The 14,977-nt window shown below is 44.3% G+C and overlaps 2 protein-coding genes across 2 annotated transcripts in view; one reads left to right on the forward strand and one right to left on the reverse strand.

Moving 5' to 3' along the window:
* Positions 1-8,247, forward strand: part of LOC115126578 (transcription elongation factor A protein 2-like) — a 44,892-nt gene extending 36,645 nt beyond the window's left edge. Inside the window, exons 9-10 of the mRNA XM_065020968.1 lie at positions 4,947-5,018; positions 5,919-8,247. Of these exons, the coding sequence (XP_064877040.1) occupies positions 4,947-5,018; positions 5,919-5,927 (81 nt within the window). The 3' untranslated portion in view covers positions 5,928-8,247. The remainder of the gene's footprint in view (positions 1-4,946; positions 5,019-5,918) is intronic.
* A 4,740-nt stretch (positions 8,248-12,987) lies between these two features.
* Positions 12,988-14,718, reverse strand: LOC135572604 (putative nuclease HARBI1). The gene is made up of 3 exons (XM_065020969.1): positions 14,224-14,718; positions 13,833-13,944; positions 12,988-13,738 (listed from the first exon to the last, which is right to left on the reverse strand). Exons 1-3 carry the CDS (start codon positions 14,290-14,292, stop codon positions 13,368-13,370), a joined length of 552 nt encoding a protein of 183 aa, XP_064877041.1. The 5' UTR covers positions 14,293-14,718; the 3' UTR covers positions 12,988-13,367.
* Between the last annotated feature and the right edge of the window lie 259 nt (positions 14,719-14,977).

Below are 14,977 nucleotides of genomic sequence, written 5' to 3' on the forward strand. Positions count from 1 at the left end.
ACTGACATAGTGAACTGGACCTACACAGGTACTGACATAGTGAACTGGACCTACACACAGGTACCGACATAGTGAACTGGACCTACACACAGGTACTGACATAGTGAACTGGACCTCTACACAGGTACTGACATAGTGAACTGGACACAGGTACTGACATAGTGAACTGGGATGGTACCTCCAGGTTTCCTCCAGACGTGATGCTTGGCATTCAGGCCAGTGTTCAATCTTGGTTTTATCAAGCCAGAGAATCTTGTGTCTCATGGTCTCATAGGTGCCTTTTGGAAAACTCCTAGCGGGCTGTCATGTGCCTTTTACTGAGGAGTGTCTTCCGTCTGGCCACTTTACTATAAAGGCCTGATTGGTGGAGTGCTGCATAGATCGTTGTCCTTCTGGAAGGTTCTCCCATCTACACAGAGGAGCTCTGGAGATCTGTCAGAGTGACCACCAGGTTCATGGTTCCCACCCTGACTAAGGCCCTTCTCCCCCGATTGCTCAGTTTGGACGGGCGGCCAGCTCTAGGAAGAGTTTTGGTGGTTCCAAACTTCTTCCATTGAAGAACGATGGAGACCACTGTGTTCTTGGGGACCTTCAATGCTGCAGAAATGTTTTGGTACCCTTCCCCAGATTCTGTCTCGGAGCTCTAGGGACAATTCCTTGGACCTAATGGCTCAGATCTTATATAGACAGGTGTGCGCCTTTCTAAATCATGTCCAATAAATTGATTTTGAGACAGGTGGACTCCAATCAAGTTGTAGAAACATCTCAAGGATGATCAATGGAAACAGGATGAACATGAGCTCAAGTTACAGTCTCTTAGCAAAAGGGTCTGAATACTTATGTAAATAAGGCATTTACATTTTTTATTTTTAAGAAATTAGCAAACATTTCCTGTTTTTGCTTTGTCGTTATGGGGTATTGGGTGTAGATTGATTTAATTTTAATTTTTTATTTTACCTTTATTTAACTAGGCAAGTCAGTTATTAAGAACAAATTCTTATTTTCAATGACGGCCTAGGAACAGTGGGTTAACTGCCTGTTCAGTATGCACTTATACCAAATAGGTCTATCTTCTGTAAAGCACCCTACCTTGTCACGACACAACTGATTGGCTCACACGCATTTAAGAAGGAAAGAAATTCCACAAATGAACTTTTAGCAAGGCATACATTTACATTTTACATTTAAGTCATTTAGCAGACGCTCTTATCCAGAGCGACTTACAAATTGGTGCGTTCACCTTAAGACATCCAGTGGAACAGCCACTTTACAATAGTGCATCTAAATCTTTTAAGGGGGTGAGAAGGATTACTTTATCCTATCCTAGGTATTCCTGAAAGAGGTGGGGTTTCAGGTGTCTCCGGAAGGTGGTGATTGACTCCGCTGTCCTGGCGTCGTGAGGGAGTTTGTTCCACCATTGGGGGGCCAGAGCAGTGAACAGTTTTGACTGGGCTGCGCGGGAACTGTACTTCCTCAGTGGTAGGGAGGCGAGCAGGCCAGAGGTGGATGAACGCAGTGCCCTTGTTTGGGTGTAGGGCCTGATCAGAGCCTGGAGGTACTGAGGTGCCGTTCCCCTCACAGCTCCGTAGGCAAGCACCATGGTCTTGTAGCGGATGCGAGCTTCAACTGGAAGCCAGTGGAGAGAGCGGAGGAGCGGGGTGACGTGAGAGAACTTGGGAAGGTTGAACACCAGACGGGCTGTGGCGTTCTGGATGAGTTGTAGGGGTTTAATGGCACAGGCAGGGAGCCCAGCCAACAGCGAGTTGCAGTAATCCAGACGGGAGATGACAAGTGCCTGGATTAGGACCTGCGCTGCTTCCTGTGTGAGGCAGGGTCGTACTCTGCGGATGTTGTAGAGCATGAACCTACAAGAACGGGCCACCGCCTTGATGTTAGTTGAGAACGACAGGGTGTTGTCCAGGATCACGCCAAGGTTCTTAGCGCTCTGGGAGGAGGACACAATGGAGTTGTCAACCGTGATGGCGAGATCATGGAACGGGCAGTCCTTCCCGGGAGGAAGAGCAGCTCCGTCTTGCCGAGGTTCAGCTTGAGGTGGTGATCCGTCATCCACACTGATATGTCTGCCAGACATGCAGAGATGCGATTCGCCACCTGGTCATCAGAAGGGGGAAAGGAGAAGATTAATTGTGTGTCGTCTGCATAGCAATGATAGGAGAGACCATGTGAGGTTATGACAGAGCCAAGTGACTTGGTGTATAGCGAGAATAGGAGAGGGCCTAGAACAGAGCCCTGGGGACGCCAGTGGTGAGAGCGCGTGGTGAGGAGACAGATTCTCGCCACGCCACCTGGTAGGAGCGACCTGTCAGGTAGGACGCAATCCAAGCGTGGGCCGCGCCGGAGATGCCCAACTCGGAGAGGGTGGAGAGGAGGATCTGATGGTTCACAGTATCGAAGGCAGCCGATAGGTCTAGAAGGATGAGAGCAGAGGAGAGAGAGTTAGCTTTAGCAGTGCGGAGGGCCTCCGTGATACAGAGAAGAGCAGTCTCAGTTGAATGACTAGTCTTGAAACCTGACTGATTTGGATCAAGAAGGTCATTCTGAGAGAGATAGCGGGAGAGCTGGCCAAGGACGGCACGTTCAAGAGTTTTGGAGAGAAAAGAAAGAAGGGATACTGGTCTGTAGTTGTTGACATCGGAGGGATCGAGTGTAGGTTTTTTCAGAAGGGGTGCAACTCTCGCTCTCTTGAAGACAGAAGGGACGTAGCCAGCGGTCAGGGATGAGTTGATGAGCGAGGTGAGGTAAGGGAGAAGGTCTCCGGAAATGGTCTGGAGAAGAGAGGAGGGAATAGGGTCAAGCGGGCAGGTTGTTGGGCGGCCGGCCGTCACAAGACGCGAGATTTCATCTGGAGAGAGAGGGAGAAAGAGGTCAGAGCACAGGGTAGGGCAGTGTGAGCAGAACCAGCGGTGTCGTTTGACTTAGCAAACGAGGATCGGATGTCGTCGACCTTCTTTTCAAAATGGTTGACGAAGTCATCTGCAGAGAGGGAGGAGGGGGAGGGGGAGGAGGATTCAGGAGGGAGGAGAAGGTGGCAAAGAGCTTCCTAGGGTTAGAGGCAGATGCTTGGACTTTAGAGTGGTAGAAAGTGGCTTTAGCAGCAGAGACAGAAGAAGAAAATGTAGAGAGGAGGGAGTGAAAGGATGCCAGGTCCGCAGGGGGCGAGTTTTCCTCCATTTCCGCTCGGCTGCCCGGAGCCCTGTTCTGTGAGCTCGCAATGAGTCGTCGAGCCACGGAGCAGGAGGGGAGGACCGAGCCGGCCTGGAGGATAGGGGACATAGAGAATCAAGGGATGCAGAAAGAGAGGAGAGGAGGGTTGAGGAGGCAGAATCAGGAGATAGGTTGGAGAAGGTTTGAGCAGAGGGAAGAGATGATAGGATGGAAGAGGAGAGAGTAGCGGGGGAGAGAGAGCGAAGATTGGGACGGCGCGATACCATCCAGTAGGGGCAGTGTGGGAAGTGTTGGATGAGAGCAAGAGGGAAAAGGATACAAGGTAGTGGTCGGAGACTTGGAGGGGAGTTGCAGTGAGGTTAGTGGAAGAACAGCATCTAGTAAAGATGAGGTCGAGCGTATTGCCTGCCTTGTGAGTAGAGGGGGAAGGTGAGAGGGTGAGGTCAAAGAGGAGAGGAGTGGAAAGAAGGAGGCAGAGAGGAATGAGTCAAAGGTAGACGTGGGGAGGTTAAAGTCGCCCAGAACTGTGAGAGGTGAGCCGTCCTCAGGAAAGGAGCTTATCAAGGCATCAAGCTCATTGATGAACTCTCCGAGGGAACCTGGAGGGTGATAAATGATAAGGATGTTAAGCTTGAAAGGGCTGGTAACTGTGACAGCATGGAATTCAAAGGAGGCGATAGACAGATGGGTAAGGGAGAAAGAGAGAATGACCACTTGGGAGAGATGAGGATCCCGGTGCCACCACCCGCTGACCAGAAGCTCTCGGGGTGTGCGAGAACACGTGGGCGGACGAAGAGAGAGCAGTAGGAGTAGCAGTGTTATCTGTGGTGATCCATGTTTCCGTCAGTGCCAAGAAGTCGAGGGACTGGAGGGGGGTATAGGCTGAGATGAACTCTGCCTTGTTGGCTGCTGATCGGCAGTTCCAGAGGCTACCGGAGACCTGGAACTCCACGTGGGTCGTGCGCGCTGGGACCACCAGATTAGAGTGGCCGCGGCCACGCGGTGTGGAGCGTTTGTATGGTCTGTGCAGAGAGGAGAGAACAGGGATAGACAGACACATAGTTGACAGGCTACAGAAGAGGCTACGCTAATGCAAAGGAGATTGGAATGACAAATGGACTACACGTCTCGAATGTTCAGAAAGTTAAGCTTACGTAGCAGGAATCTTATTGACTAAAATAATTCAAATGATACAGTACTGCTGAAGTAGGCTAGCTGGCAGTGGCTGCGTTGTTGTTGTTCTTGTTGCATACCTCTTAATTGAAATGCATTCCAGGTGACTACCTTTATGAAGCTGGTTGAGAGAATGTCAAGAGTGTGCAAAACTGTCATCAAGGCAAAGGATGGCTACTTTGAAGAATTCAAAATATATTTTGCTTTGTTTTAACACTTTTTTGGTTACTACATGACTCCATATGTGTCATTACATAGTTTTGATGTCTTCACTATTATTTCACAATGTAGAAAACAGTAAAAAAATAAAGAAAAAACCCTTGAATGAGTAGGTGTGTCCAAACTTTTGACTGGTATTGTATTTATAGATATTTATTTCGGGGTGAAAAATCATCAGAAATATGTGATCATGTGTCAATGTAATTTTATGTGAGGATATTTTCAAATACAATCTATTTTTAGACTTAGTTGTAATCATTATCATTATGCCCCGCCCCCCTGAACATCCGCTCCGACAAAAATCGTCCCACGGCTGGATTGAGTTGCCTACCCCTGCTGTACACGCTGTCGTTCTCTGTGTTTTCTAGGTGCAGACGCGCAGTGCTGACGAACCCATGACTACATTCGTGCTGTGCAACGGCTGTGGCAATCGCTGGAAGGTAGGCTGTGTATCCTGCTCCCTAGTTATATACACTACCCTGGTTATATACACTACCCTGCTCCCTAGTTATATACACTACCCTGCTCTCTAGTTATATACACTACCCTGCTCCCTAGTTATATACACTACCCTGCTTCCTAGTTATATACACTACCCTGCTCCCTAGTTATATACACTACCCTGCTTCCTAGTTATATACACTACCCTGCTCCCTAGTTATACACACTTCCCTGCTCCCTAACTTTTTCTCGTTGGAGTTAGGATCGATAAGGGTTTGGGGCATCTTGCTGAGTTCCACATGGACCCTCTTCTCTAGATAGTAAATGATTGGAACGGTAGTTGTATGTATGGTGGATCACGTTGTGATTTGGTTAGGTGGAATGTTTACCAATATTGCTTCCACGTATCCATTTCTGTCAGATCAGTAGTCATGTGTATACGGGGTAGAGGTAAGGGGTTCATTTGGAATCCAACATATGACTAATGAGAGGTACCTAACCTTGACTTGCTGTGATTTGTAAATAATGGCTAGGTAGATGTAGGGGAAGTGGGATCATGGTGATTCTGGCTGTGGCTTGCTCGCTCAGCCCTTTTGCAGTACCACAGTGTCACCACTAGATGGCAGCATACATTGTCAAGCAGTGGTGACTTTACCTTGGTTACGAATGTAGTGGTAACCGTGCAGACTTTTAATGAAGTTATACATTCTCTCACATCAGGATAATACCACACACCAACCAGATAGTTTATTTTTTCTCTCTCTATCTCATGTATTCTCACATTTAGGTCATTTGGCAGACGCTCTTATCCAGAAGGACTTGCAATCAGTGAATTCAACTGAGATAAAAATCAACCACACATAGAACCTTTACTGGAATCTTTTCTCCTTCCATTCCAGTTCTGTTGAGGAGAAGATGATGATTTGCTACAAGATGAGCTGACACGGATGAAGAAGAACCGGGACCTATTTTGTTACAACTGCAAATCGTTTTTTCTTTTCCTCCTTTTGTTGTTTTTATTTTTGTTTTGATACCTCATAAATCTGGAATATATTTTGAGAAAATGTCATTTCTATGATATGGAGCTAGTCTAGTATTTTAATTTCTATGATATGGAGCTAGTCTAGTATTTTAATTTCTATGATATGGAGCTCGTCTAGTATTTTAATTTCTATGATATGGAGCTAGTCTAGTATTTTAATTTCTATGATATGGAGCTCGTCTAGTATTTTAATTTCTATGATATGGAGCTCGTCTAGTATTTTAATTTCTATGATATGGAGCTCGTCTAGTATTTTAATTTCTATGATATAGAGCTCGTCTAGTATTTTAATTTCTATGATATGGAGCTAGTCTAGTATTTTAATTTCTATGATATGGAGCTCGTCTAGTATTTTAATTTCTATGATATGGAGCTAGTCTAGTATTTTAATTTCTATGATATAGAGCTCGTCTAGTATTTTAATTTCTATGATATGGAGCTAGTCTAGTATTTTAATTTCTATATGGAGCTTGTCTGGGTATCTTTTCTGTTTCTGCTCTCTTACCAACCTCTTATTGAATGTCATGTTTGGCTTGACAACGAGTTGACAAGAGCACCAACCGATCTCAGAAACCGATTTCAGAAACCGATCTCGGAATCCGATCTCAGAAACCGATCTCAGAATCCGATCTCAGAAACCGATCTCGGAAACCGATCATAGAAACCGTTATCGGTACCAGGCTGAAGTTAAGCACTTATTCTTAAAAACAAGGTTTTGGTTTGATGTTTATTAGTTTAAGCTATATCTTACAACAACAACAAAAAAGCTTTTGTTTTTGGCATTAGGGAACATAATAATGCCCTATATAGTGAATAAGGTGCCATTTGGAACAAACCCCTGTTTTTGGCATTAGGGAACATAGTGGTGCCTTTTTTTGCCTCTCTGTGCCACAAATGATTATTTTGCTATTAGTTTTATACACTTGCTGTAGATAGAGTATATGCACTCTTAACGGGTGTATCCCAAATGGCACCTTATTCACTATATAGGGCACTAAAAAATAGTGCCCTATATAGTGAATAAGGTGCCATTTGGGACACACCCCTGCTGTATATAGAACAAGCCGTTGTTTGGAGTCATTCTGAATCTACTGTCTTTACATACACGCTGCACGGGTTCTTATTAAAGACTTCCATTTAGGTTTAAATTCTTCGGTTAAAATGAACAAATGAATGAAACTGGAGGTTCTGCTAGAAGATGTAGAGTTGCAGAGGAGTGGAGAATGAGAAAGGGGATGAGCAGGGGACGGGACAGTTGTCAGTTTCTCCTCTCGTCTTTCTCTGATCGTACTCTAGTAAAAGGTTAGTGGGGACTGGAGAAGTAGGCTAATCGTACGCTAGTAAAAGGACTGGAGGAGAAGGTTAGTGGGGACTGGAGAAGAAGGTTAGTGGGGACTGGAGAAGAAGGTTAGTGGGGACTGGTGAAGAAGGTTAGTGGGGAGGGGACTGGAGAAGAAGGTTAGTGGGGACTGGAGAAGAAGATTAGTGGGGACTGGAGAAGAAGGTTATAGTGGGGACTGGAGAAGAAGGTTATAGTGGGGACTGGAGAAGAAGGTTAGTGGGGACTGGAGAAGAAGGTTAGTGGGGACTGGAGAAGAAGGTTAGTGGGGACTGAAGAAGAAGGTTAGTGGGGACTGGAGAAGAAGGTTATAGTGGGGACTGGAGAAGAAGGTTAGTGGGGACTGGAGAAGAAGGCTAATCATACGCTAGTAAAAGGTTAGCGGGGACTGGAGAAGTAGGCTAATCATACGCTAGTAAAAGGTTAGCGGGGACTGGAGAAGTAGGCTAATCGTACGCTAGTAAAAGGTTAGCGGGGACTGGAGAAGTAGGCTAATCGTACGCTAGTAAAAGGTTAGCGGGGACTGGAGAAGTAGGCTAATCGTACGCTAGTAAAAGGTTAGCGGGGACTGGAGAAGTAGGCTAATCGTACGCTAGTAAAAGGTTAGCGGGGACTGGAGACGTAGCCTAATATCCAAACCTACTTTCTCCGTTGTTGAAACAATGATATAAAACGTATCAAAAATGTTGGTTGGATTTCAGGCTACTGGAGAAGAGGGCATCCTGACAAAAAAACGCTCGACTGGTTTGAAAAGTTTTGTCATGCAAGTGATTTATTTTGTATGTAAACACTTGTCCTCCCAATGGGTACTAGTTGAATTAAAAACAGTATGGAGTGTGGAAAGAGACTGGGGGTCCTGGTAAGTTCTTGTGAGCACTTGTAAACACTTTTCTTTATTTAACCAGGCAAATCAGTTAAGAACAAATTCTTATTTACAATGATGGCCTATCTCCGGTCAAACCCAAACCCAGACGACGCTGGGACAATTGTGCGCTGCCCTATGGGACTCCCAATAAAGGTCGGTTGTGATACAGCCTGGAATCGAACCAGGGTTTGTAGTGACGCCTCTAGCACTGAAATACCTTAGACCGCAAGCCACTCGGGAACCCGAAATCAACTAGGCCACATGCAGTTCAGTAAATCAACTGGGCCACGTGCAGTTCAGTAAATCAACTGGGCCATGTGAGGTTCAGTAAATCAACTGGGCCACGTACAGTTCAGTAGATCAACTGGGCCACGTGAGGTTCAGTAAATCAACTGGGCCATGTGAGGTTCAGTAGATCAACTGGGCCACGTACAGTTCAGTAGATCAACTGGGCCACGTGAGGGTTCAGTAAATCAACTGGGCCACGTGAGGGTTCAGTACATCAACTGTTCTAGATCAGACATGTAGAACAAGGAAACCATGTCAGAGAAGCATGTTTGTTCTACGTAGCATATTTCTATCTGAACGTTCGACAAAGTTGCGTCCCGCTGAACACGCACCACCTATGCAAACAAGGTGAAAGACCCAAGGATGGTCCATCTACATGACGGAATGTTTGCTGTGGAAAAGCACCCCTCCCCCCCAAAAAAAAGCAGGAAGTATCCCCCTTTTGACAATGTTACCTGACTTGTTACGCCTGAAATCCTGCCCTTTTTCTTATAAAATATTTTAGAGTATTGCACTTCATCATAGAATATAAAACCTTCCAAAAAGTTGATGTACGTTTCCCATCACTTCTCACCAAATCAACTGAAAAGTTTGCTGTGGAAAAACCCAAAAGAGGAACAAACCTCTAGCAAATTCAGCTCTACTACATTTTGCATGACATCTCAGCTCAGCTCTACTACATTTGGCATGACGTCTCAGCTCTACTACATTTAACATGACATCTCAGCTCTACTACATTTAACATGACATCTCAGCTCAGCTCTACTACATTTTGCATGACATCTCATCTCTACTACATTTTCTATGATATCTCAGCTCTACTACATTTTGCATGACATCTCAGCTCTACTACATTTTACATGACATCTCAGCTCTACTACATTTTGCATGACATCTCAGCTCTACTACATTTTACATGACATCTCAGCTCTACTACATTTTACATGACATCTCAGCTCTACTACATTTTGCATGACATCTCAGCTCTACTACATTTTTACATGACATCTCAGCTCTACTACATTTTGCATGACATCTCAGCTCAGCTCTACTACATTTTGCATGACATCTCAGCTCAGCTCTACTACATTTTGCATGACATCTCAGCTCAGCTCTACTACATTTTACATGATATCTCAGCTCTACTACATTTTGCATGACATCTCAGCTCAGCTCTACTACATTTGGCATGGCGTCTCAGCTCTACTACATTTAACATGACATCTAAGCTCAGCTCTACTACATTTTGCATGACATCTCAGCTCAGCTCTACTACATTTTGCATGGTGTCTCAGCTCTACTACATTTTGCATGACATTTCAGCTCTACTACATTTTGCATGACATCTCAGCTCAGCTCTACTACATTTTGCATGGCGTCTCAGCTCTACTACATTTTGCATGGCGTCTCAGCTCTACTACATTTTGCATGGCGTCTCAGCTCTACTACATTTAACATGACATCTCAGCTCAGCTCTACTACATTTTGCATGACATCTCAGCTCAGCTCTACTACATTTGGCATGGCGTCTCAGCTCTACTACATTTTGCATGACATCTCAGCTCAGCTCTACTACATTTTGCATGGCATCTCAGCTCTACTACATTTTGCATGGCATCTCAGCTCTACTACATTTTGCATGACATCTCATCTCTACTACATTCTGCATGACATCTCAGCTCTACTACATTTTGCATGACATCTCATCTCTACTACATTTTCTATGATATCTCAGCTCTACTACATTTTGCATGACATCTCAGCTCAGCTCTACTACATTTGGCATGGCGTCTCAGCTCTACTACATTTAACATGACATCTCAGCTCAGCTCTACTACATTTTGCATGACATCTCATCTCTACTACATTTTGCATGACATCTCATCTCTACTACATTCTGCATGACATCTCAGCTCTACTACATTTTGCATGGCATCTCAGCTCTACTACATTTTGCATGACATCTCAGCTCAGCTCTACTACATTTTGCATGGCATCTCAGCTCTACTACATTTTGCATGACATCTCATCTCTACTATATTTTCTATGACATCTCATCTCTACTACATTTTGCATGACATCTCATCTCTACTACATTTTCTATGATATCTCAGCTCTACTACATTTTGCATGACATCTCAGCTCAGCTCTACTACATTTTGCATGGCATCTCAGCTCTACTACATTTTGCATGACATCTCAGCTCAGCTCTACTACATTTTGCATGACATCTCATCTCTACTACATTTTGCATGACATCTCATCTCTACTACATTCTGCATGACATCTCAGCTCTACTACATTTTTCATGGCATCTCATCTCTACTACATTTTGCATGACATCTCATCTCTACTACATTTTCTATGACATCTCATCTCTACTACATTTTGCATGACATCTCATCTCTACTACATTTTCTGACATCTCAGCTCTACTACATTTTGCATGACATCTCAGCTCTACTACATTTTGCATGACATCTCAGCTCTACTACATTTTGCATGACATCTCAGCTCTACTAAATTTTGCATGACATCTCAGCTCTACTACATTTTACTTTCTAGTTACTCCTAGAAGTCCATCTGCTGCTGACCTTATCCTCGAATAGAAACCTAATTGTAATTAAACATCTATAAGTGACTAATTAACCTATAAATGACTAAATGTTGTAGTTCAGTGTCATCGAGGTCATGAGGTAGTCACACCGGGTTTGGAATGGTACAGCTGCCACCTCCCCGGTCTGAGACTAGAGTCCTGTTCACAATGTAGGAAACAGACCAAAATGGTTCAGCTGCCATCTCTACGGTCTGAGACTAGAGTCCTGTTCACAATGTAGGAAACAGACCAAAATGGTACAGCTGCCATCTCTACGGTCTGAGACTAGAGTCCTGTTGACAATGTAGGAAACAGACCAAAATGGTTCAGCTGCCATCTCTACGGTCTGAGACTAGAGTCCTGTTCACAATGTAGGAAACAGACCAAAATGGTTCAGCTGCCATCTCTCCCCGGTCCGAGACTAGAGTCCTGTTCACAATGTAGGAAACAGACCAAAATGGTTCAGCTGCCATCTCTACGGTCTGAGACTAGAGTCCTGTTCACAATGTAGGAAACAGACCAAAATGGTTCAGCTGCCATCTCTACGGTCTGAGACTAGAGTCCTGTTCACAATGTAGGAAACAGACCAAAATGGTACAGCTGCCATCTCTACGGTCTGAGACTAGAGTCCTGTTCACAATGTAGGAAACAGACCAAAATGGTTCAGCTGCCATCTCTACGGTCTGAGACTAGAGTCCTGTTCACAATGTAGGAAAGAGACCAAAATGGTACAGCTGCCATCTCTACGGTCTGAGACTAGAGTCCTGTTCACAATGTAGGAAACAGACCAAAATGGTTCAGCTGCCATCTCTACGGTCTGAGACTAGAGTCCTGTTCACAATGTAGGAAACAGACCAAAATGATTCAGCTGCCATCTCTACGGTCTGAGACTAGAGTCCTGTTCACAATGTAGGAAACAGACCAAAATGGTTGAAAACAGAGTATACAAAACATTTTACTACGGCGTACCGTAATGACCACGAATGTGAGGTCGTGTCTACACTTGAAATGTGAGTTCTTCGTGGTAGTGTGTGTGTGGAGTGCTATGTTTATTTTGGCAATAGCAGGTTATTTCCATACCTGTGGATCAGGGGCCTGTTGCACAAAACTAGGATAAGGGATTAAGCCAGGATATCTTGGTGATCCTGGCTCAATTGATCCGTAATCCGGTTGCACTAAAGATGGATAGGGGGCAGGAGGATATGTTATGGTATAAATTACCATGGAGATTTATTCTGTGGAGCTAGCCTGCTCCAGACCAGGCTAAATTCCAGGATCTATTTAATCTCATCCCTAATGTCAGTCAGCAGTCACCACAAATGGAAACCAATAGTTATTTCACTGCTCACTATACGTTGTTATCACATATAACTAGACCCACTGTTATTATTTAAACGTTTGTGATCATTAATTTCAATGATTTTGGATAAAAAATGATTTTTAGATGATGTTGCTATCATTAGATAATTTACAGTTTCCCATAGACTATAAGGCTATATATAAAATGATAGAATATTAGGGCCACAGAGGGGAAAAAAACACAAGTCATAATATTGTAACCAGTTGTTTTAAAGGAGGACAGTTGTTAAAATGACAGATGTGGGGCATTTCGTGAAATTGTACTTCAGTATGGTTTCATAAACAAAGACATGCTGATGTGCCAGAATATTAAGTATCACATTGTCATAAGTATCAAAACTGTAAAAACAATATGTAGCTTTTCTGCAGAAAGAACCAGCCTCATAAATGTATGACTTTATCCTTTTTCTTCAGTGTGGCCCTAGTACTCTGTCATATAAACAAATACACATTCCATATGAATATAAAAACACAATGTGTAACATTATGTTCCTTTATTGAATAAGGACAAAACAAAGCAGGTAAACCATCAGCTCCTTTCGAAACTGAAGTCACAGTGACTCTACAAGATGGAAAGCACAGAATCCAAGCATATTATACAAAATGATACATACACATTCAAATGTCTGTATATAACACACCCTGCATGTCTGCACACTAAAATAAATGCAGGACAAATCCATACACATCAACTGAACAGACAAATGAATGGATGCAGTAGCCTCCCTGCAGCCTTGTATTACACACAGTATACCGCACAAACATCATAAGAGGCCAAATTCGTCAAAAACGAACCCAAAAAAACCCAAATTCCTCTGCCACCGCAGGACATATTTAACCAAAATTGAAAGCACACATACTAACTAAAATAATTCAACACATATTGGTCCCTCAGCAGCCGACCACTGTCGTCATCAGGGAAGATTGCCGGATTGTCCCAGTCCATGGCTGGTGGCACTCTGGGGGCCCTCTCCTTCCTCAGGCAGGCCACATTGTGGAGGACAGCACAAGCCACAGTAATATCACATGCCCTAACAGGGCTGACCCTTAATTTGTGAAGGCAGTGAAAGCGTGCCTTCAGGAGGCCAAAGGTCATTTCAACTCTGGCCCTGGTCCTGGCATGGGCATGGTTGTAGGCCTGCTGTGCTTCCTGGGGGTCTGTGAAAGGTGTCAGGAGAAAAGGCTGGCAGCCATACCCCCTGTCTCCCAGCAACACACCAGAGAATTCACCTGTCAACACAAAATCTCATCATTACTACCTCATAAACACAGTGATATTCTTGACACAGCCATGATGGTTATAAATAGGGGTTGTGTGGCTTACCTTGTGATAGGCACTGATAGATTTCAGAGGCCCGAAAGATTCTGGAGTCATGGACTGAGCCAGGCCATTTTGCCACAACATTGCTGATCACACAGTCAGCATTGCAGACCATCTGAAATCATAAGATGAGGAATATTACACCAATCAATGCACATCACTGGCAATGCAGAGTGTTCGTCAATGGACAATATCAAAAAGTTATGTTCACCTGAACATTAATGCTGTGAAAGGATTTCCTATTCACAAAATCGGCCTCATGGGCACCTGAGGGGCTTTTATCCTTATGTGTGTGCAGTCCACTGCACCAATGACATTGGGAAACCTGTCACACAAAGTAATGAGTATCCTACTATGTGTTAACAGTTGTCCTGTAATTTGTAGATCCTCTTACCTGCAATCCTATAGAACTCCTCTTTGATGTCACAGAGTCTTCTGTGGCCAGGGAAGGAGATGAAGACATCTGCTAATGCTTTGATAGCCAGACACACACTCCTTATTGTGTGGCAAATTGTGGCCTTGTTCAGCTGTTCTGCATCCCCACTGAGTACAGGAAGGCTCCACTAGCAAAAAAGCGCAAGGCCACACAAACCATTTGCTCCACACTCAGTGCATGGCTCCGTGCAGTGCGGTGCTTAATCCTGGGACCCAGTAGTCTGCATAGATACCTGATGCCATCTGCAGAAAACCTGTATCTTTCATATAGATGGTCATCAGGGAAGGCCAGTGGGTCCAACCGGTCCCTGAAGACCCTTTCTCGCCTGAAGGCTCTCCTCAGCACAAGTGCTTCTTCATCCACCACATCTCGCACGAATGGGCATGCCATTGTCAGAGCAGAAAGGAACACACAATTTTGGGCCTTCATATAGGCTAGTGGCCACACCTGGTGCTGGGGGTGGGCAAAGAGGGCGATGCCTTATAACGATGACTTGGTTGTACTGATTGCTGGGAAAATAAAAAAAAACTTAGAAAGATGCCACCTTCCTGTGTGCTCACAATAAGAGCTCATATGTCATGGCTCACTTGACTTTACGAGAATATACCTAATTTTTATTTTGAGCTGTGTCATCTTCTTGGAGCTGGGGAGGAAAGAAAATAATGATTAATACATTTGTGTTACAGTTAGCATACAGTGTACATTGAAGGCA

This window comes from Oncorhynchus nerka, linkage group LG7 (genome assembly GCF_034236695.1).
Source record: "Oncorhynchus nerka isolate Pitt River linkage group LG7, Oner_Uvic_2.0, whole genome shotgun sequence".
In the NCBI taxonomy this organism is placed as follows: domain Eukaryota; kingdom Metazoa; phylum Chordata; class Actinopteri; order Salmoniformes; family Salmonidae; genus Oncorhynchus; species Oncorhynchus nerka.

Bases quoted from the DNA above. Each gene is read 5' to 3' on its own strand.
- LOC135572604 (XM_065020969.1), bottom strand. From the start codon at position 14,292: ATGTCTTCATCTCCTTCCCTGGCCACAGAAGACTCTGTGACATCAAAG. The intron at 13,945-14,223 runs GTAAGAGGATCT...TTATGATTTCAG, and splicing joins GGAGTTCTATAGGATTGCAG to ATGGTCTGCAATGCTGACTG. The intron at 13,739-13,832 runs GTAAGCCACACA...TTGTGTTGACAG, and splicing joins CTATCAGTGCCTATCACAAG to GTGAATTCTCTGGTGTGTTG.